Source organism: Malus domestica, chromosome 13, assembly GCF_042453785.1.
Source record: "Malus domestica chromosome 13, GDT2T_hap1".
Taxonomy (NCBI): domain Eukaryota; kingdom Viridiplantae; phylum Streptophyta; class Magnoliopsida; order Rosales; family Rosaceae; genus Malus; species Malus domestica.
In genome coordinates, this window is record NC_091673.1 from 32,220,731 (window position 1) to 32,244,521 (window position 23,791).

Sequence of the window (23,791 nt, forward strand, 5' to 3'; positions counted from 1 at the left end):
TTTGATTCACGTTCCGAATGTGAAGTACTTTCTCTTCTCTCATTAATCTTCTACTTCTTATTAGCCACACTTTTACAACGATTGTAAAACATAGTTACTAATATGGAATCAAGCATTCAAGTAGAAGAACCATTTGTTTTGAACTTTTCAAGAACAATTTACAACACCTTCGAAAGGTGTGTTCTTGACACTTGCAAGACATTTCTTGCAAATACCCCTTCCAATGTCCATCCTTTCATAAAGAAAGTTTGTTCCCTTTGAGTTATTTCCACTTCTTCATTTGACTTCTCCTTTGACTACAATAGTCATGGTCCCTAAACTCCCACTATCTCTCTTGAAACTTATTTCAATTGTATTATACACATCAAATAATTTGGAGAGCGTGTGGTTATTGTTCACTATATAGTTTATAATAAACTTAGTGAACCATTTGGATAGGGACACGAAAGTGAAGTCCTTCCCTAGTTTCCATCTCTAGAAGTGGTTTAACACTTCAACACTCAATGATTCAAAATCATCATAAGTCCATGTTGATGGACTATTTTTGTCAACCAACCATTATGTTCTAAATATAATTACAAACTTTCAAGAGTTGTTCAAGGAAACTCTCATTTCTTAATACAACAATTTGTAAGTGAAGAATCATGGCACATAAAGTGTCCATGCCCTTGTGCTTACTTCTCAAGTTCCTTGTTCATGTAACAAAGAAACAAGCACTAATGTTTACGTTAGCTAAGGGTTGTTCAAAGCAACTCTTATTTCTTCATACAACAATTTGTAATTGAAGAATTATGACATTAAAAGTGTTGTCCTCTTTATGATAGACTTATCTAACATGTTCTTCCAATGATACATTTTCAATAGGAAGATTGTGAGGATGAGACTACTTAGGTACATATACAAGCCATTATAGACAATCTATGGGATTGTAGTACCAAGTCCGGAAACTAAAGCTTTCGGCTTTTTCTTTGTCAAGTTTTGGATAGCGTTTGCAAATATATTGGTAAATAAATACATAACGAATATAAATTGATTGATTTTAAGCCATTTGATCCGGGTCTTTAAATCAAATAGCACCACCCACTATTTTTGGTAAATTCCATATCCCTCATCGGAATTCGAGAGTTTTGGAGGAAACTCTTAGTAGGGTATGGGAGACTCATCATTACCAAGCCCACCTCACAATGATATGATGTTGGCTAGCATCAATAATAATGAGAGAGTAGGCTTACTCTTTTCCATCTCTTGCAAGTGCCCATCTTATTTGGCCTCTAGAGAATGAAGCCTCACAATGATATGATGTTGGCTCCATAGCACTTAGTTAAGTCATTCCCACCATGCAAGTTCGAGTAGGGGTTCAAGAACAACCTCACAATGATATGATGTTGATCATTCTAGTTGCCTACCTTCACAACATCATGTATGCATATAGAACTCCTCCTGAGTGTAAGCACGCACTTTGTACTCCCCCATGATAGGGTTAAGTCGGTGTATGAGTCACAAACGATCGGAGCCTACCACGGTGGAAGGCCACGAAAGAGTGTTCAAAGCACTCTCACGCTTATCAACTTAATAATGGTTTGGTTGAGGGTTTTAGGTCTCATCACATATAAGCATGCATTTTAATCTAATTAAAACAATTTGGTTCTATTACAACTATTGGTCCATGTGATTGATTTAGTAGTATATAATACTCCCACTAAGCTTGTAAAACAGTTTTAAAGCAAGAGTATATGGTACTACTAACATAAGGTTTGCATTCATTGATGGACTATATAGTTGTCTTAGGGCCTTAGGATGACTATGAACCTTTGATTAGATCCAACACGAGCCTAGTGTTAGATCTCAGTCTAGGGATTGTGATTGATTTTAGTTACGCGTTTAATCATATTAAGGCGTGTTTTTCCTATTGGGCGTTGGACCCAACTACTCCAATTTCATGCATATCAAATAAAACAAGAAAGGAGTACTTCAAAGTAAAGAAGAGCTCATGCTCTTTTACAACATTTGATCATATCAAATTACAACCAAAATCTAATCTACACATTCCCATGGTTCAACAAATTTGAGACGGCCTTTCACATAGCTCAATTATCGTAGGCTTAGGTTCATAATCACCCTTTCTTTAATTAATTAACGCTTTAACTAATTAAACTTAAATGCAACATTTTCATTTGGTTTTTGTTTCCATAGAATTGATTTAAATGAAGCTAAATGAAATGAAAATCCAATTCTCATTTAAAGATACAAAACTATTTTGTTCTCAACTAATTTGGGCCAAATGCAATAACCACAACTTTTTGGGCTATGTTGCAAAACACAAACTTTTGAGGTCACTTTGTAAGAACAAAAAAGTCCACTACTTCATGTAATTACAACTAGAACCCAAAAATTTCATCAAATACAAAAACGTCATTAAAGGAGCAAAACAATTTGTCCTTTAGTGATTTTGGGCCTTTACGTAAAAACGTAAACTTTCGGGTCAAAGTACAAATACACAAAAGTATCAAAACTTTATGTAATTGCATAAAAGCCCTAAAAGTACCCTACATGTAGGGTGGCCGGTCATGGTGAGAGTTTTGTCATAAAACTTTTGAAAATTTTCAACAAAGTGAAAGGTGATGGGTTGGTTTGAAAAAGTGATTTTCATAAAACATGGATCCTTGAAACAAGGAAAAGGTGTAAGTGATTGGTATGGTGTGAATGATAGAAAAGGATTGAAAATTCAAACCATCCATCACTAACAAAAACTTTATGTAATCAACCAAAACTTTGAATCAAAATACCCAACCTTTTTGTTCTTGCCAAAAACATAACAAGAACAATGAAGGACATCCATGAAAACCCATAAGAGCTCGATGAACATTTTCACCCAAAGACACCCCAAAAACTCTGAAACTTAAGGGAAATAAGATATTACCATACTAGGATACTTAGGGGTTCCTAATGTCACTTTAAAACACTTTTAACAAGACAAACATGAACCCAAAAATCCACCCTTTGGATTTGGCCGAATTTCCCCAAAAACATGGCACCAAATTTTAGCTCCAAAATTCATGCTCATATGAACTACATCTACAACATTTGAGATGGCAAATTTTCTAACAAAATTTACATTCAAAGAAGCAAGAATAAAGCTTGTAACAATTACAACATTCAAATCATAAACTATTAAATTACAAAACCCAAAAGGATTAACCAACTACTAGACCTAGGCTTTGATACCACTTGAATCAAAATTTTGTGAAAAACATGTTCATTTGAGCAACATCTATGGCGTGCAATTAACAATTAAAGGCGGAATCATGCTTGTATGCACTCAAAAACAAAACATTACACATGAAATTCAAAGCCTAGTAGAAAGGTGAACCAATACTCAACTCAAGAACAAAGTGAGTTGAGAGATTTTATACCTTTGTTGATTCCTCTTTGCATAAGCAAAGGCTAATCACCCAAGGAGAGGGCCTTCATTCCTTGATTCTTAGATCCATGGATTTCTTGGATGAGGATGGTTGAAAGGATTCTCCAAGTTCCCAAAATTGAGAACCTCTAATTTTTCCACACTAAGGAAGGACTTGAAGAAGAGTTGAGTGACCTTCGAGGATGAGAGATTGCTAGCTAATCTCCTCCAAGGGGGGCGGCCTCTTAGAGAGAAAGGGAGAGACATTGTGTTCTCATCTTTTCTCTAAAAGAAAACCCTAATCAAGAAAAGGCTATAAAGTCATATTTATACCTACCTTCATTGGAGTGGCAAACTTGTAATAAGTCCAAAACCCACTCCATTATCAATATGGCCGGCCATAGGGTGTAATTGGGCTGTTTGGGCCTTTGTCAATATTTAGTCACTAAGTTGTCATACAACTTAAGTCAATGGGATTGACGTTCGAAGCCCATTGGGCCTTGAGGCCCAAAACTAACCCGAGGTCTTTAACGAACTTTATTCGTTTGATTAATTAACATATTAATTAATCCTTGCCATAAATAATTAAACCATTTAATTATCCTTACTCATCTCCGTTGTTTCTTCAATCTCTACCTTATACAGTGTACGATCCATTAGGTTCCTTTTAGCAAGGCAGTGGGCGATTAGAACTCTTTCAAATCGATTGTGAATTGAAACTTATTTTCAATTCTCCCTTTAGTGATTATACATGTTTAGGGCTTCCATAAACCATGAGTGACACCTAGCAATATGTCATGGTTACCCAAGCTAATCAGAAGAGGTGGGAAACCTATTCAGTTTAGGATTACAATGCAATACGGTCTTTCTCTAATACAATACTCTTGGCCACATTGTTTGGTTTGATAGTTTAATCATGTCTACTATCCAATGTGATTCATTTACTTATATGATTACCTTGAATGTGATTTGGAACAACTTCCTAAATCTCATTCATACTATGGCCAGAGATTCTTAATCATATCATAGAGTATTCTCCCTTAAACGGTTTGAAGGTTAGAGATCCCTTGTTGCGCATTCACTTGCCTCCATGGCTAAGTGACTTAACCCCAACTATGTCGTGGACACCCTCTGACAGAGTGACTTTGACATAGTCAAAGATCAAGGACCTAACCACAAGACAACTATGATGCCTCAGGTCAAAGGACTACTTTGCATTATCCCAATCATGAGTTCTCATGTGACATGAGTATGAGAACTCCTCATTGATCGTGTTCAGTGGACTCATTCTTTATTGAGCACCTACATGCTTGTCTTGGTGTCAATCACACCAATGACTCGAGACCAATCACTCTCCCTGAGAGAAGACACAGCACGTTCTGATCTTAACGGTCTGTCAATGCCCAATTGGCAATCCTATGATCAGGAACGTTTAGGATATGTATACGAAAGAGAATGGTCTCATGAATCTAACTTCTTTAAATTACATTCTCCTAATTACATATTCCTTGGACTTATCGTTTAAGCATATAACATTTATATGAGACGGCTTAAAACAATAATCTTTGCCCTTGATATTAAACTAGATTAGTTTAACATGTGAAATGTCCATAAAGTATCATCATATGATTGGTTTTAGGGCACATTTCCAACAAAGTTATTAAAAAGCTAACTACGTCCTTCAAATGTGTGCAGGGTGCACCAACTCGTTGGACGAACTCGGCCGAGGAGTAGAACATGTGCGTGGCGTCGGGCGAGTTGCTGACTTCTTAATCTTGCGACTACGGCCGAAGAAGGAACACGTCTCGGCCTTTAGGTTCTAGAGCCTGAAGACAAGGCTGCTAGTTCTACAAAGTTCACAAATCGTCGACGCCGGATTCAGTCACAGTGATTATATTCGTATAAGTATAAGCACACCGAATCGACACCAAACTATATGGGCACAAGTACTCAAAGCAAATGTGGGTCTTAATCGTAAACGTAGTTCGGCCGTTAGTATGCTGAACTCTAAATCCCACTTGTGAGTATCCAATCATAAAACAACTCGGCGTTCGATGCGCCAAGCCCAGTAATCTGTAACAACTCACTTTGCCGAGAAGGCTAATGAGATGACCTCTGACAATAAGGATTCGAAAATCCTTCTCAACCGAAACTTGGATAGATAATTAGTCGACGCCAATGAAGGTGCTCCGCAGTTGGTTGATTTTACGGCAACAGTGTTGTTTATCCAAACAGAAGATGCTCACCGGTTGCCTTCACAGTGCTGTTTATCCAAACTGAAGATGTGTCGGCGAAAAATAAAAATCTCAAGGTTGTTGAGAGGTTTTGCATAGAGCGAGAGTTTGCATAAGGCAGTTTATATGTTGAGTTGGAGGGGCTTTAGAATGACGCACCCCTTCCTTATTTATAGCAGCCAACCTTATCATAGCCGAACCATAACTATACCCGAATTAGGATTCTTTATCCTAATCTAACTACGTCTCGGCCACTCCCACCTCCATTAGGACTTTGAACCAAACTCTTTATCCAGCCGCAATCTTTTCTCAGATCTCAGCATCCTCATTCCAATAAGACTTCTTATCATACTAGGACTCGACCCATTCACTCTTATCCAGTCCAATCCTTCTTGCAATAGGACTTGACCGACCTGACTGGGCGGCTTATGACCACTGGACGGCCCATAGTATTTTTTTTCAAAGCTTCGGACCGAACATAAACCTACTCTTGGCCCAATAATATTATTTTGGGCCCAAACAATATGACAAAAACACTTTCAGATTTCGTTTTAGTGACATGCCCGGTTTCCCAGTCTTCTAGTGTCATCACTTCGAACGTAGCTAGCGAGTCTTCCTTCCAAGATTGAACTTTCTGAATCCTTTAGCATTGATATATTTCCGTGCTTCTGGTTCCTTTAGCATTGATATATTTTTCTCCTACCATCGAAGCTTCTACAAAGAAAGAAATAATCTTACTGTTGCACCTTAGGTATTCAAAATTCTGAATTTTATAAGGTATGCATGTAGTGCATGCAACTCGATCAAACGGAAGATCAGCTGACTATTTACCATCACCAACAAAATCTAACATATCCATTTTAATATTTTTTTTATAGATTTTATATGAGCAAATATTTGGGTTAGACGATGACTTGAATAACAAACCTCTTAACAACGAAATTCCGATTTAGGCAAGTAGTCTTTAGGTATTGCATCACATTTTTTAAGGACCATGGGCATCGGGTGTAGACATACTAAGTAGGAATTCATGTTGTTGCCGTGTCCACACAGTTTTAGGACCATATTTGGTTCTTGTTTTTCTTTTCCTCTATATCCTTCGATACATTACATCTCATTAATACATTGTTTTATGAAGTCGAAAAAGACGAAAAACTTTCTCAGTTGGTAGTGGGATATTGAGCTCCAACATTGTCGGTTATGTTAGTATATAGGGGGATATTATCCTTGCATCGAGGCAACGTACATATTTCTTAATGTATCTTCATCGTATAAATTTAATATTCGAAATTATTAAATTTTTTAATCTTTATTTGAAGATCATACCTACAAGAAAAATATTGAAATTGAAGATCGTTTAGTCATTTAAAATTATTAGAAAATAAATGGTTCATCATGATTCATCAATATGTTTGTTATTAGTAATTACCCCGTTGAGCTGTTCTAAATACTTTTGGATGCATAAACCATTTTTAATTCGAATGTTTTAATTTTTTTTTGGCTTTTTTTATTAGCACCCCATATATTGTTAAATGCATCCTACAAAAAATTCAATATTAAATTACTTATTTATTCTACTATGCAATGACAATTTCGACCTTATTAAGTTTAAAAAAAATAATTCCAAATACACCCCACATCACTTTTAACGTATTTTTTATCTTCTTCAATTATCAAAACCCTCCCACCCTCCATTATTGAACAAAATCCTAACTAATGAAACTACAAACACATTGATTGAGAAAACCCTAACAAAATGTCTATGAATATGCCAATGCTAATGATCATTGTGACTGCAAGAAATTATTTTCTCTCCAACCACACATTTTATCACATCCCGACATTTACTATGTCGAAAAACTTCAGAACTTATGCCTTTGAACCAGCTCTATGAATTGCAATGCCAGCAGCTTAAAACTTTCGATAATTCTTTTTTATTTTTTATTTCTTTTGTTATAGAAAAGTTACATAAGATCTTGAGTTTGGATAATTCTTGAGTTCAGAAGTGACATAAGATTTTCTAATCTGCAGAAAGATAAAAAAATTTAAGATAAGTGTTAGCATTCAAATCGGTTAATGATAATATGCTCTCAAGCTAGAAACAAAAAACAAGTCAATTATAGAAGTAATTAGCCTGGGAACAACTGTCACAGCCTGTTCCGGGATTATATTCATTGGGGACGTGAAATGACGGAATCACCCTTGACGGGTATTAAGGTATGTGTGTGTGGCTTGTCTTTTGGGACTACTTACAATTATTTCTTAAGTTTTATAAATTTATTAAGTGGGATTTAAAAAGGTTGGATTGTTTGTGTGGTTAGGGAATTAGGAAAAGAATTGGATGGTGAGGATTTGTGTTGGAACACACACATTTCCTTCTCTCTCACTCACCCCGTGTCTCTCTCTCTCTCTCATCCCTCACGGTCTCTCTCACTCTCTCCCTCTCGAATTGTACGGCCACACCCAAGGACCCTCTAAACATCATGGATCAAAGCTAATGAGGTATGGTTCTTCATCATTTTGACGTTCTGAGTTGAATGGTACTAGTTTTAGGAAGTGAAACCCTCTGAATCATCTTGAAACCCTAACCCCGAAATGGTGCACTGTTCATGCACACGTAAAATCTTGCATTTCAGGAAATTCTAAGCTCATAGTAAGCTTAGTGAGGTCCCAAGGAAGCTTGGAGTGCTTCGTTTGAAGGTTTTGGACGTCAGGATCGTCGGGTTCGAAGTTGGCCTAATTGGAGGAATTTCCCGACGAAATTTCAGAGGTTTTTAAGGATTTTTGAAGGTATAGATCCTTTCCCCTCTTAATTTAGAACTCGTAGGTGAAAATTTCATGAAAAATGATGAAGAAACGAGGGAGAAAGGTCAAGTTGCAGGTTTCCGGCGCCGGTGACACTGTGCCGGCGACGCGGGGAAGAAGAAGCGCGTGTGGGGTCGCGTAGGTCCGTGCCACCCACGGCGCGTGGGGGCACGTGGCAGACCCAAAAATTTTTCTAAAAAATTGTTGACGTCCGTGACGTCGAGTAGGTCGATGTGGTATATTCACATACCCAAATTGAGCACCGTATGAGAAGTTATTTCAAATTGTTGGTTATGTGTTTTAATTAACGTTTCTATAGTTGTTTCGCATATAGGTGACACCTATCCCGAGGACGAGCGCATCCAGGGACGTCACGGGGGTTACAACCCATCGACTTACCAGTGAGTGGGCAGTTTTTGTTTTCGTATATACCTATATACTACTAATTTCCCAGAAATTGAATTTATATGAAAATATGTTTTAAAATGCCATGCATGCATATTATGAGATATTTGAATTGATAATTGATGCATATATATATGAATTGATGCTGTGGATGCACAGGTGAGTTTTACGTTATTCATACGATTTATTTTATGTGAAGTGCATTGAAAGCTCATAACCTGCACCCTTGGTGTTAGTGCTTATATTATTCACCGCACTGCACGCTCGCCTTGGATCCAAGTAGGTGAATGTCGCACAGACCATGTGCGGGTTCCGACATGCTAGTCATATAGATCGCTAGAGGTGATTCCGACTAGTGGGTGACCTTAGTTTATGCGCGCCGATGATTGATGAGAGAAGCACTAGAGCGTATTCTTACACCTTTTCATCGTACAGACTACCTTACGTAGTTCCAAGTGACGTGCAGAGTAGTGCCGTACAGGTCACCGTGGTGACTCCAGCTGGGTTAGATATTGAGCTGGAATTAGCCGTACAGGACCACTGTAGGGTCTCCGGTTATTTCACTATATCACCTGTCATGTTGATGCATCCATATTTTTAATCATTGACATTATTGCTGGCATAATTACTGGTTTTTGATAAAATTGATGCTTGAGCAATTTGAGTAAATATTATGCTATTATGTTAATTTCTGGGAAAGTATATAGGTTTTACAGTGAGGGGTTAGAAATGTTTTAAATGAAATGTTTTGGGAAATCTTTGGTTTTACTGACCCACTCAACTTTGTTTTGCGCCCCTCCAGGTTTTAGTTAGCAGTTGGTGGCTCACGAGGTTCTTTTCGGCATTCTGACAGACGTCCTGCATGTAAGACTCACTTGCGGGTGTTGTACTCTTAATTATAGTCCTACTTGACTGTACCTAGTATCTACGCTCTGAATTTGTGTGTTTTACTTTGTAACTCACTCTTTTATGCTAGTAGGATATTACTGCTAGTGGTTGGTTTAAATTCCTTCTTATTTCTCATATCTTTTGCTTCCGTGTCGTACTTTTGGCTACGTCACGCTCACTGAAGGAAGATTTTGTGAAAACATGTTCATTTGAACAACATCATATAGCATGCAATTAACAATTAAAGGCGGAATCATGCTTGCATGCACTCAAAAACAAAACATTACCCATGAAATTCAAAGCCTAGTAGATTGGTGAACCAAAACTCAACTCAAAACAAAGTGAGTCGAAATCAGACCTTTGTAGATTCCTCTTTGCATAAGCAAAGGCTAATCACCCAAAGAGAGGGCCTTCATTCCTTGCATCTAAAATCTATGGATTTGGATGGATGAAAAGGTTTCTCCAAGTTCCCAAAATTGAGAACCTCTAAGTATCTTCACCAAGGTTAGATTGGAGAAGAAATGAGTGACCTTGGAGTAGTTAGTATGGCTAGATACACCCTCCAAGGGGGCCGGCCTCCTAGAGAGAAAATGAGAGACATGTTCTCTCCAATTTTCTCCAAAAAGAACCCTAAATAAATTTTGGCTATAAAGTCATATTTACACCTTAATTCATTGGAGTGGCAAACTTGTAAATAAGTCCAAAACCCACTCCATCTCTAATATGGCCGGCCATTGGGATATTTTTGGACTAATTGGGCCTTTGTGAATCATTATTCATTAAGTTGTCATACAACTTAAGTTAATGGGTTTGACGTTCGAAGCTCATTGGGCCTTAAGGTCCAAAACTATCCCGAGGTCTTTAACGAACTTATTCGTTTGATTAATTAACATATTAATTAATCCTTGCCATAAATAATTAAACCATTTAATTATTCTTACTCATCTCCATTGTTTCTTCAATCTCCACCTTACACGGTGTACGATCCATTAGGTTCCTTTTAGCGAGGCAGTGGGCGATTAAAACCATTTCAAATCGATTGTGAATTGAAACTTACTTTCAATTCTCCCTTTAGTGATTATACACGTTTAGGGCTTCCACAAACCATGAGTGACACCTAGCAGAATATCATGGTTACCCAAGCTAATCAGAAGAGGTGGAGAACCTATTCAGTTTAGGACTACAAATGCAATACGGTCTTTCTCTAATACAATACTCTTGATCACATTGTTTGGTTTGATAGTTAATTTATTCATGTCTACTATCCAACGTGATTCGTGTGCTTATATGATTACCTTGAATGTGATTTGGAACGACTTCCTAAATCTCATTCATACTCTGGCGCCAGAGATTCTAAATCATATCATAGAGTATTCTCCCTCAAACGGTTTGAAGGTTAGAGATCCCTTGTTGCGCATTCACTTGTCTCCATGGCTAAGTGGCTTAACCCCAACGATGTCGTGGACACCCCGATAGGGTGACTTTGACATAATCAAACATCAAGGACTTAACCATAAGACAACTGTGATGCCTCAGGTCAAATGACTACTTTGCATTATCCCAACCATGAGTTCTCATGTGACATGAATATAAGAACTCTTCGTTGATCGTGTTTAGTGAACTCATTCTCTATTGAGCACCTACGTACTTGTCTTGATGTCACACACACCAATGACTCGAGACTAGTCACTCTCCCTGAGAGAAGACACAGGGCGTACTGATCTTAACGGACTGTCAATGCCCAATTGGCAATCCTATGATCAGGAACGTTTAGGATGTGTCTACGAAAGAATGGTCTCATGAATCTAACTTCTTTAGATCGTATTCTCCCAATCACATATTCCTTGGACTTATCGTTTAAGCATATAACATTTATATGAGACGGCTTAAACAATAATATTTGCCCTTGATGTTAAACTAGATTAGTTTAACATGTGAAATGTCCGTAAAGTATCATCACATGATTGGTTTTAGGGCACATTTCCAACAATCTCCCACTTGCACTAGAGCCAATCAGCTTGATCATCTGTGATGATACCTCTTCTGTAGTCATTTCATAAATGGCTGAGTAGTAGGCCTAGACAATGGATATCTATATGTTATCCATAGAAGCAACCTTGAGAATAACGACGTCACCATTATACATGATTCTCAATCATGTGGTTCAGTCTCTCATTTGAGTTCGGACCTTGATGAGACCTTGATTCCCTGGCTTGAGCTATCGCCCCATTAGTGTCATACACTTTCTGGTTGGAACCAAATAGAGAGTTCATAAATGAACTTTCCCATCCAAACAACATTGTTGTAAACTTCTATATGGCAATATATTTTGCATTCATAATGGAACACACTAAAGTCATTACTTTAATGTTTCCATCCAAATATCTCTTTAGTCATAATAAAGAGATATCTGTTTATCTCTTCATTCATAATGAAGAAACATCCAATGATGGATTAGATTCACAATCTAATACATTTACGCTTCCATTACGTTACTCTAATTCTTCCTCGATCTTTGAGGAATTTATCCTTTAGTATTTCTTAAATACTTAAGGATTCACTTGACAGTTGCCATGGTTCTGATCCTGGGCTTGCACTGACATCGTCTTGTACCTGTTCTAGGTACAACTCATATCAATGTTTTTCATACAATATGAAATACATAAATCACCTTTCTGCGTATGCATAAAGGATTCTATTTACGCATTATTTCTTTGGGAGTCAAAGAGTACGTTCTCTTTTAGAAGAGCAACTTCTTAGTCTTACTAGAGTTGTCCATTTGATTGAAGTTTATCATCATATGAGAAACTTCCTAGCATCTCTTGTCTATTATTTAGGGCTTGATATAATCCAATTATATCCTAAAATCTATCATTATAGATTTCCATCCCATGTTTATAGACTATGTCTCCCATATACATTCTATCGTTATAGAATGCTTAAAGTCATAACTTTAACGAAGAAGTATTCTTTTCATTTCCAAAATTAATATATCATATATATATTTATATTTTAGGAACATGATTAACTCCCATATACATTCTATCTTCATATAATGTTTTAAAGTCATAACTTTAACCAAGAAGTTTTCATTTCATTTCCAAAATTAATATATCATATATATATACTTAAATTTTAGGAACATGATTAACTCCCACTAATCTTTTGTAAACCTAGTAAACAAAAGATTCATTTACATCTTTATGAGAAATCAAACGATTTGATCCTTTTTCTCATAAGATGCTTATAGCTCCCACTAGCTTGCTAAGATTCATGATGGATGGATCTCTACAACTTACATGTCTTGTGATTCATAGTTTTAGACATATGTTATTAAGACTATCTTAATAATGGTTTCGGAAACCCATATTATGTCCAAACATTGAATTACCATTTAGTTGTAGCCAGCAATCTTCGAATTAATTGAAACCAAGACTATCTCAAAGATGGTTTCTTCAAAGTCAACCATTCTCTTTGATTGTAGTCACCTTAAGCTACCAATTAGCTTATGAAGGTTTCATTATTTCGGGTCAAATGGTATTTTACCATTTCCTTGAGTATATATCATATATACACTCAATGTAGTTATAAGGATTTTCATTCTTATTTCTTTCGAATTAAGAGGTGTAACTCTATGACATAGTCATAAAGTTCAAACCATTCAACTGAGACGGTTTATAAATCCTTCTCGACTACCTTTGAGCTTTTGGTAGAGGAACTAGGTTGTTATATTTGTTGATTACTTTCTTGTCTCACAAAGAACCTATTCTTTTGAGTTCTATCTCTCGTTCATTTGCTCTTAGGCAAATCACATTGTAGGATTACAATGAACTACCCAACAAAACAACATTTGTTAGTTGGTTTATAGAAGTGATATCCAAAAGTTAATTTAAGGATATCCCACAAGATTGTCATCAAACAAATATTGCTTTTAGCAGACAACCCCAAATCTTAACATACTTAAGATTTGTCTTTCTTTCCAACTACATCTTATGGAGTTATGAAAATTTTGGAAGATCTTCTAATTGACAATCATATTGTTTTAGAAGTATATATATCCTATATATGGGTAATAGATAACATCTAACGAACCAAATCTTATTCGAGTTCGTTCTTCTCCTAATGGAGAAATTCATTATCTTATGATGCTATTTTCCTTGATATCTATCAAGGAAACTCATCTAAAGTGTTACTTTTCCTTGGATCAAATCTAAGGAGGTAATTACTTTAGATGTCTTACTCATCAACTTACATTTCTTGAATTCTTTGAAACATTTTACAAAGTATTCGGACTTGTGTTTATTCAAAACAAACTATAGTCCAACCGAGAGTGATCTTCGGTGAATGTCATATAACATGAGTATGATTATGTTGTGGACAAGTGCCACTAACATCTAAGTGAATTAACCTCAACAACTTTGTGATTCTTTCTTCTTTCCAAAAGAATAAAGATTCGAACATTTCGCCTCTATACAATTTTAACAAGAAGGTATTGGATCCGGATCTAACGATCCAAAGCATCCATCTTTCACCAACTCGTAACTTATGTTTTTAGAGGTATCACAACTTAGTTGGGATTAGTCACTACCTTGCAACCTTTTGGGTTTTAAGCATCGTAATATTCTAAACAGTTAACACTACCATATCATCTCTACTATAGAGACAATCAATTAGATTACCATAATCCAATCATTGATTAATAAAGAACAATGTTTTGTCAAACAAAACATTCATCCATCTCTACTATAGTGACGGAATTAAATTCCTTAAAATTGGATTGTAAAGACAATCTTTGGTTTTTCCAATTTCTTTGGTAGTTCATATGAGGAAGTAAGTACTATCTGCTTTCGCAAAGATCTATATTTTATTCACGTTCCGAATGTGAAGCACCTTTTCTTCTCTCATATTTCTTCTACTTCTTATTAGTCACACTTTTACAACAATTGTAAAACATAGTTACTAATACGGAATCAAGCATTCAAGTAGAAGAACCAACTGTTTTGAACTATTCAAGAACAATTTACAACACCTTCGAAAGGTGTGTTCTTGACACTTGCAAGACATTTCTTGCAAATACCCCTTCCAATGTCCATCCTTTCATAAAGAAAGTTTGTTCTCTTGGAGTTATTTTATCTTCTTCATTTGACTTTCACCTTTGACTACAATAGTCATGGTCCCTAAACTCCCACTATCTCTCTTGAAACTTATTTCAATTGTGTTATACACATCAAACATTTTGGAGAGCATGTGGTTTATTGTTCACTACATACTTTACAATAAACTTAGTGAACTATAAGGATAGGGAAACAAAGGTGAAGTCCTTGCCTAGTTTCCGTCTCGTTAAGTGGTTTATCACTTCAACACTCAATAATTCAAAATCATCATAAGTCCATGTTGATGGACTATTTTTGTCAACCAACCATTATGTTCTAAACATAATTACAAACTTTCAAGAGTTGTTCAAGGCAACTCTCATTTCTTCATACAACAATTTGTAAGTGAAGAATCATGGCACATAAAGTGTCCATGCCTTTGTGCTTTCTTCTAAAGTTCCTTGTTCATGTAACAAAGAAACAAGCACTAATGTTTGCATTGATTAAGTGTTGTTCAAAACAACTCTTATTTCTTTATACAACATTTTGTAATTGAAGAATTATGACATTAAAAGTGTTGTCCTCTTTATGATAGACTTTATCTAACATATTCTTCTAATGATACTTTATCAATAGGAAGATTGTGAGGATGAGACTACTTAGGTACATTTACAAGCCATTAAAGACAATCTATGGTTTTGTAGTACCAAGTCCGGAAACTAAAGCTTTCGGCTTTTATTTGTCAAGTGTGGGATAGTGTTTGCAAATATATTGGTAAACAAATACATAGCAAATATAAATTGATTGATTTTAATCCATTTGATTCGGGTCTTTAAATCAAATAGCACCACCCACTATTTTTGGCAAATTCCATATCCCTCATTGGAATTCGAGAGTTTTGGAGGAAACTCTTAGTAGGGTATGGGAGACTCACTATTACCAAGCCCACCTCACAATGATATGATGTTGGCTAGCATTAATAATAATGAGAGAGTACGCTTACTCATTTGCATCTCTTGCAAGTACCCATCTTATTTGGCCTCTAGAGAATGTCACCTCACAATGATATGATGTTGGCTCCATTGCACTTAGTTATGTCATTCCCACCATGCTTAGTTGATGAACGGGTTCAAGAATAGCCTCACAATGATATGATGTTGGCCATCCTCGTTGCCTACACTCACCTCATCAAGTATGTATATAGACTCCTCCTGAGTATAAGCATGCACTTTGCACTCCCCAATGATAGGGTGAAGGCGGTGTACAAGTCATAAATGATTGGAGCCTACCACGGTGGAAGGCCACGAAAGAGTGTTCAAAGCACTCTCACGCTTATCAACTTAATAATGGTTTGGTTGAGGGTTTTATGTCTCATCACATATAAACATACATTTTAATCTCTATTAAAACAATTTTGGTCCTATTACAACTATTGGTCCATATGATTGTATTTAGTTGTATATAATACTCCCACTATGCTTATAAAACGTTTTTAAAGCAAGAGTATATGATACTACTAACATAACCTTTGCATTCATTTGATGGACTATATAGTTGCCTTAGGGCCTTAGGATGACTATGAACCTTTGTTTAGATTCAACACGAGCCTTGTGTTGAATCTCGGTCTAGGGATGGTGATTGATTTTAGTTACGCGTTTAATCACATTAAGGCATGTTGTCTTAGGGGCGTTGGACCCAACTACTTCATTTTCATGCATATCAAATAAAGCAAGAAACAAGTACTTCAAAGTAAAGATGAGCTTATGCTCATTACAACATTTGCATAAATCAAATTACTTTAAAGTAAAGAAGAGCTTATGCTCTTTTACAACATTTGATCAAATCAAATTACAACCAAAATCTAATCTACACATTCCCATGGTTCAAACAAATTTGAAACGGCCTATCACATAGCTCAATTATCGTAGGCTTAGGTTCATAATCACCCTTTTAATTAATTAACACGTTAACTAATTAATTGAATGCAACATTTTCATTTGGTTTTTGTATCCATAAAATTGATTTAAATGGAGCTAAATGAAATGAAAATCCAATTCTCATTTAAAGAGACAAAACAATTTTGTTCTCAAACTATTTGGGCCATCATGCAATAACCACAACTTTTTGGGCAATATTGCGAAAACATAAACTTTTGGGGTCACTTTGTAAGAACACAAAAGTCCACTACTTCATGTAATTACACTAGAACCCAAAATTTAAACAATGCAAAAACTTCATTAAAGGAGCAAAACAATTTGTCCTTTAGCGTTTTTGGACCTAAACGTAAAAAGGTAAACTTTTGGGCCAAAGTGCAAATACACAAAAGTATCAAAACTTTATGTAATTGCATAAAAGCCCCAAAAGTACCCTATAATGTAGGGTGGCCGGTTTTGGGAGAGGAAAGGAGTGATGTGTGAGTTTTGACATAAAGCATGCAAGTGGTGCAAGTGGGGTGTGTGAAAGGAAATTAATCCTTACACACCCACCAATATTTCTTACACCATTTAAACAAATAACTAAAACATTTAAACATTTGAAAATACATAAAACATAAACTTTATGAAATAAATCAAAACTTTGAATCAAAACACAATACTTTTTGTTCTTGGCAAAAATGTCAAGAACAATGAAGAACATTCATGAAAAACCCAAAAAATTTCCATGAACATTTTTCATCCAAAAAACATCCGAAAACCATTCAAACTTTAGGGAAATAACATATAACCAAACTAGGGTACATAGGGGTTCCAAAAGTCACTTGAAAACACTTTTAACAAGTCAAACAAGAACCCAAAATTTCACCCTATGTATTTGGCCGAAAATCCCCAAAATCATGGCACCAAATTTTAGCTCCAATATTCATGCTCATATGAACTACATCTACAACATTTGAGATGGCAAATTTTCTAACAAAATTTACATTCAAAGAAACAAGAATAAAGCTTGTAACATATTACAACTTTTAAATCACAAACTATGAACCACAAAACCCAAAAGGATTCACCAACTACTAGACCTAGGCTCTGATACCACTTGAAGGAAGATGTTGTGAAAACATGTTCATTTGAGCAACATCATATAGCATGCAATTAACAATTAAAGGCAGAATCATGCTTGCATGCACTCAAAAACAAAACATTACCCATGAAATTCAAAGCCTAGTAGATTGGTGAACCAAAACTCAACTCAAAACAAAGTGAGTTGAAATCATACATTTGTAGATTCCTCTTTGCATAAGCAAAGGCTAATCACCCAAAGAGAGGGCCTTCATTCCTTGCATCTAAAATCTATGGATTTGGATGGATGAAAAGGTTTCTCCAAGTTCCCAAAATTGAGAACCTCTAAGTATCTTCACCAAGGTTAGATTGGAGAAGAAATGAGTGACCTTGGAGTAGTTAGTATGGCTAGATACACCCTCCAAGGGGGCCGGCCTCCTAGAGAGAAAAGGAGAGACATGTTCTCTCCAATTTTCTCCAAAAAGAACCCTAAATGAATTTTGGCTATAAAGTCATATTTATACCTTAATTCATTGGAGTGGCAAACTTGTAAATAAGTCCAAAACCCACTCCATCTCTAATATGGCCGGCCATTGGGATATTTTTGGACTAATTGGGCCTTTGTGAATCATTATTCATTAAGTTGTCATACAACTTAAGTCAATGGGTTTGACGTTCGAAGCCCATTGGGCCTTAAGGTCCAAAACTATCCCGAGGTCTTTATGGAACTTATTCGTTTGATTAATTAACATATTAATTAATCCTTGCCATAAATAATTAAACCATTTAATTATTCTTACTCATCTCCATTGTTTCTTCAATCTCCACCTTACACAGTGTACGATCCATTAGGTTCCTTTTAGCGAGGCAGTGGGCTATTAAAACCATTTCAAATCGATTGTGAATTGAAACTTACTTTCAATTCTCCCTTTAGTGATTATACACGTTTAGGGCTTCCACAAACCATGAGTGACACCTAGCAGCATATCATGGTTACCCAAGCTAATCAGAAGAGGTGGAGAACCTATTCAGTTTAGGACTACAAATGCAATACGGTCTTTCTCTAATACAATACTCTTGATCACATTGTTTGGTTTGATAGTTAATTTATTCATGTCTACTATCCAATGTGATTCGTGTGCTTATATGATTACCTTGAATGTGATTTGGAACGACTTCCTAAATCTCATTCATACTCTGGCGCCAGAGATTCTAAATCATATCATAGAGTATTCTCCCTCAAACGGTTTGAAGGTTAGAGATCTCTTGTTGCGCATTCACTTGTCTCCATGGCTAAGTGGCTTAACCCCAACGATGCCGTGGACACCCCGATGGGGTGACTTTGACATAATCAAACATCAAGGACTTAACCACAAGACAACTGTGATGCCTCAGGTCAAAGGACTACTTTGCATTATCCCAACCATGAGTTCTCATGTGACATGAATATGAGAACTCTTCGTTGATCGTGTTTAGTGAACTCATTCTCTATTGAGCACCTACGTACTTGTCTTGATGTCACACACACCAATGACTCGAGACTAGTCACTCTCCTTGAGAGAAGACATAGGACGTACTGATCTTAACGGACTGTCAATGCCCAATTGGCAATCCTATGATCAGGAACATTTAGGATGTGTCTACGAAAGAATGGTCTCATGAATCTAACTTCTTTAGATCGTATTCTCCCAATCACATATTCCTTGGACTTATCGTTTAAGCATATAACATTTATATGAGACGGCTTAAACAATAATATTTGCCCTTGATGTTAAACTAGATTAGTTTAACATGTGAAATGTCCGTAAAGTATCATCACATGATTGGTTTTAGGGCACATTTCCAACACTCACGTGACGGCCAGCACGCCTTGATTCTAGGATCGGGGTGTGTCAATTTGGTATCAGAGCCTAGGTTGTAGTCCTGTATAAATTGTTAATGCTTTAATGATCTTTTGATGTTTTCTGTCATAATTATGCCGCCTCGTAGGGAATCCCGCCGTACTTCTGAACCTAATTTCCCCGATATCACTCAATTAGGGGAAGCAATGGCCCAGGCTTTTCAGAATGCAATTCGTCCTCCTCCCCCTCCTCAGAGGACACCCCTGAAGACTATGTACAATCTGAAATTGGATCGATTTATGGATAATGAGGGTCACGAGGGGGCAGAAAAGTGGCTAGACCATATTGAGAAGACGTTTCAGGTGATGTAAAGTCAAGGGAACTTTCCTGCTAATAGGCGGGTTGAGACCACTACTTGGTTTTTGGGACAAGAGCCGGCAGGTTGGTGGAGGAATCAAACTCAGTTTATGTCCCCAGAAATGGCAGCTGATTGGGAAGTATTTAAAGAGAATTTCAAGAAAAGATTTGCCCATCTAGAGTACATTGATCGCAAGAAGCAGGAGTTTACTCGATTGAAACAAAAGAATATGTCAGCGCATGAGTACTACAAGAAGTTTACTGACTTGTCTCGTTATGACCCTGATACAGCTGGTAATCAGGTAGAGATGCTTCGACGTTTTAAGTTGGGAATTAAGAGGAAATGGCGGACTTTTGCCAGTGCACTTCCCTGCGCCGATTATCATGAGTTTTTCGAGATTTTGGTTTGGATGGAGGACTCCGACAATCTTCCTAGTGACAGTGAGGATGACGAGGACAAGAATGATAGTCAGAAGAAAGAGGATAAGGGTAAGGGTATCTCCATTTCGGGATCCCGTAAGACGCAGAACTTTAAGAAAAGTGGAGCGAGTTCGAGTTCTTCCAGTAGAGGATTTAGTATCACTGGCCCGAGGAGAGGTGGTGGAAGATTTTTTGGTGGACCCAGATTTCAGATGCAGAGGGATTTCGATGGTGCTGGTGTGTCTGGTGCTCCGTGGTGCCGCCGTTGTAATTTCCGTCATCATGGAGAGTTCAGGAGAAGTGGTGGTGCTTGTTATACTTGTGGACAAATGGGACATCGGGCTTCTCAGTGTCCCCAGGGTCAGCAGAGACCTCAGCAGACCACTATGCCACCTCCAGCGCCGGTTCAGCAGAGCTTTAGTTCAGGCAGTTATGGTTAGTAGGGTCGTGGTGGTGCTTACCACTACCAGGGTGATGCTGCTCCTTATGCTTCCGGACCGTATCAATATCCCCAGGATCCTTATTCTCAGACTGGGTATTCCTTAGACCTTGGGGGTTATTCTTCTTATTCTTCCATGCCAGCTGGTGGATCTCAGTTGCATCAAGGAGGTCAGCCCCGTCACGGAGAGGTTGCTACTAGCGGTGCAGGATCATCTAGGCAGTCTAATCAGTCAGGTCAGGGACGTACTTCTCAGGGGCGAGGTAATCAAGGCAACAGAGGTCGTGGTGGACGACAGCAAGCTCAGGGACGTGTTAACCACATATCACTGCAAGATGCTCAGAACCACCCAGATTTGATCATGGGTACGTTAAATGTTCTTGGTCATTTTGCTAGAGTTTTGATTGATTGTGGTGCTACGCATTCTGTGATTTCTCATATGTTCGCTCAAATGACTCAACCTCACCCTTCACCTCTAAGATTTGATTTAGAGTTTGCCATGCCTAGAGGGGACAAGTGTTATGTTGATAGTGTGTATCTTGGGTGTCCAGTGATGGTAGAGGGCGTAGTTATGCCAGCTAATCTTATTCCATTAGATATTGTGGATTTTGATGTGATTCTCGGGCCATATTGGTTGCATTATCATCGTGCCCATATTGATTGTTACGGGAAATCAGTTACTTTTTATCGTCCTGGACTACCCGAGGTTACTTTTGTGGGCGAAAGAAGTGGGGTGAGACATGGCGTTATTTCTGCCATAAGAGCAAGGAAATTATTATCGAAGGGTTGCCAAGGATACTTAGCACATGTGGTGTTAAATGATGTTGTTCCTAGCAGTGTGGAAGAAGTTGGTGTGGTCAGGCATTATCCTGATGATTTGCCGGAATTGCCGCCAGACAGAGATGTGGAATTCTCTATCGATTTGCTTCCAGGTACAGATCCTATATCTTTAACTCCATATAGAATGGCTCCAGCTGAGTTGAGGGAATTGAAAATTCAGTTACAAGAATTACTTGATAAAGGTTTCATCCAACCTAGTTCGTCACCTTGGGGAGCTCCAGTATTATTTGTGAGAAAGAAAGATGGAACTCTGAGATTATGCATCGATTATAGGCAATTGAACTGGGTAACGATTAAAAACCGTTATCCACTGCCTCGTGTCGATGATTTGTTTGATCAGCTGAAAGGTGCGTGTGTGTTCTCTAAGATTGATTTGAGATCTGGTTATTATCAGTTGAAGATTAAAGATGAAGATGTACCTAAGACGGCTTTCAGGACCCGTTACGGACATTATGAATTTCTGGTTATGCCATTTGGGTTGACTAATGCACCTGCAGCTTTCATGAGGTTAATGAACGAGGTATTCCAGCAATATCTTGATAGATTTGTCATTGTTTTTATCGATGATATTCTGGTATACTCTAAATCTAAAGCAGATCATATTTGACATCTTAACTTGGTATTAAAGAAATTGAGGGAACATCAGTTGTATGCCAAGTTCAGTAAATGCCAGTTTTGGTTGACTGAAGTGGCATTTTTGGGGCATGTTGTATCGGCACAAGGAATTCAAGTAGATCCTCAAAATATAGTAGCAGTGGAGAATTAGGAACAACCTCGAACTGTCACTGAGGTACGAAGTTTTCTTGGTTTAGCAGGTTATTATCGACGGTTTGTTCAGGATTTTTCTATGATTGCTTTGCCGTTAACGAAGTTAACCAGGAAGGATGTGAAGTTCAAGTAGGATGAGAATTGTGAGCGGAGTTTCCAGCAATTGAAATATTGCCTCACTCATGCTCCAGTATTGGTACTTCCTGATGATAGCGGTAACTTTGAGATTTACAGCGATGCATCTTTGAATGGTTTGGGATGTGTTTTGATGCAACATAATAGGGTGATCGCCTATGCTTCTCGACAGTTGAAGATTCATGAAAGAAATTATCCTACTCACGATCTTGAATTGGCAGCCATCGTCTTTGCTTTGAAGATTTGGAGGCATTATCTATATGGTGAGAAGTGTAAGATCTTCACTAATCACAAGAGTCTTCAGTATCTATTTACTCAACATGATCTTAGTCTTCGTCAGCGAAGGTGGATGGAATTACTAGGTGATTATGACTGCACTATTGAGTATCATCCAGGTCGTGCTAATGTGGTAGCTGATGCACTGAGTATGAAACCTCAAGGTTGACTGAATGCTTTATATGCTTGCCGTGTTCCTCTTCTTGCCGAACTGAGAGCTACTAGAGTAAAGTTGGAGTTAGAAGATCGAAAAGAAGCTTTTCTTGCTAGTTTTCAAGTCAGGCCAGTTTTGGTTGATCGTATACTCGAAGCTTAATCGGTGGATGAAGAAATTCAAGAAATGGTTCAATTAAGAAATGAAGGGAAAAAGAAAGACCTCAGGATTCGAGAATCGGATGGCATGCTTATGCAGGAGAACAGAATGTATGTGCCGAATAATGAGGAATTAAAGAAGGAAATTTTGGATGAAGCGCATTGTTCAGCTTATGCGATGCACCGAGGAGGAACTAAGATGTATCATACCATTCGACCATTTTATTATTGGACGGGTATGAAAAGGGAAATTGCAGAATATGTAAGTAGATGTATTGTTTGCCAGCAAGTCACTTCCCGTTCCTCGGTGGAAATGGGAAAATATAACCATGGATTTAGTGTATAAGCTTCCTCGTACACGAAATGGATTCGATGGTGTTTGGGTGATTGTAGATCGACTTACCAAGTCAGCGCACTTCATTCCAGTGAGGGAAAAGTATCCTCTGAATAAATTGGCTAAGTTGTTCATCACGAAGATTGTGAAGTATCATGGAGTTCCAATGAATATTATTTCTGATCGAGACCCAAGATTTACTTCTAAATTTTGGGTAGCTTTTCAGGAAGCTCTTGGTACGAAATTGC

At 37.3% G+C, this 23,791-nt stretch overlaps 1 protein-coding gene across 1 annotated transcript; it reads left to right on the forward strand.

The window, feature by feature from the left end:
- The first annotated feature begins 20,141 nt into the window (after positions 1 to 20,141).
- On the forward strand, positions 20,142 to 23,066 carry LOC139190938 (uncharacterized). Its single transcript, XM_070811429.1, has 5 exons — positions 20,142 to 20,874; positions 21,022 to 21,243; positions 21,430 to 21,584; positions 21,663 to 22,292; positions 22,647 to 23,066. Exons 1-5 carry the CDS (start codon positions 20,142 to 20,144, stop codon positions 23,064 to 23,066), a joined length of 2,160 nt encoding a protein of 719 aa, XP_070667530.1.
- Positions 23,067 to 23,791: the final 725 nt, after the last annotated feature.

Coding starts and splice junctions, on each gene's coding strand:
- LOC139190938 (XM_070811429.1), top strand. CDS start 20,142: ATGGCAGCTGATTGGGAAGTATTTAAAGAGAATTTCAAGAAAAGATTT. Junction 21,244..21,429: donor CCACCCAGATTTGATCATGG/GTACGTTAAATG, acceptor TTGGGTGTCCAG/TGATGGTAGAGGGCGTAGTT. Junction 22,293..22,646: donor TTTTTATCGATGATATTCTG/GTATACTCTAAA, acceptor CGGAGTTTCCAG/CAATTGAAATATTGCCTCAC.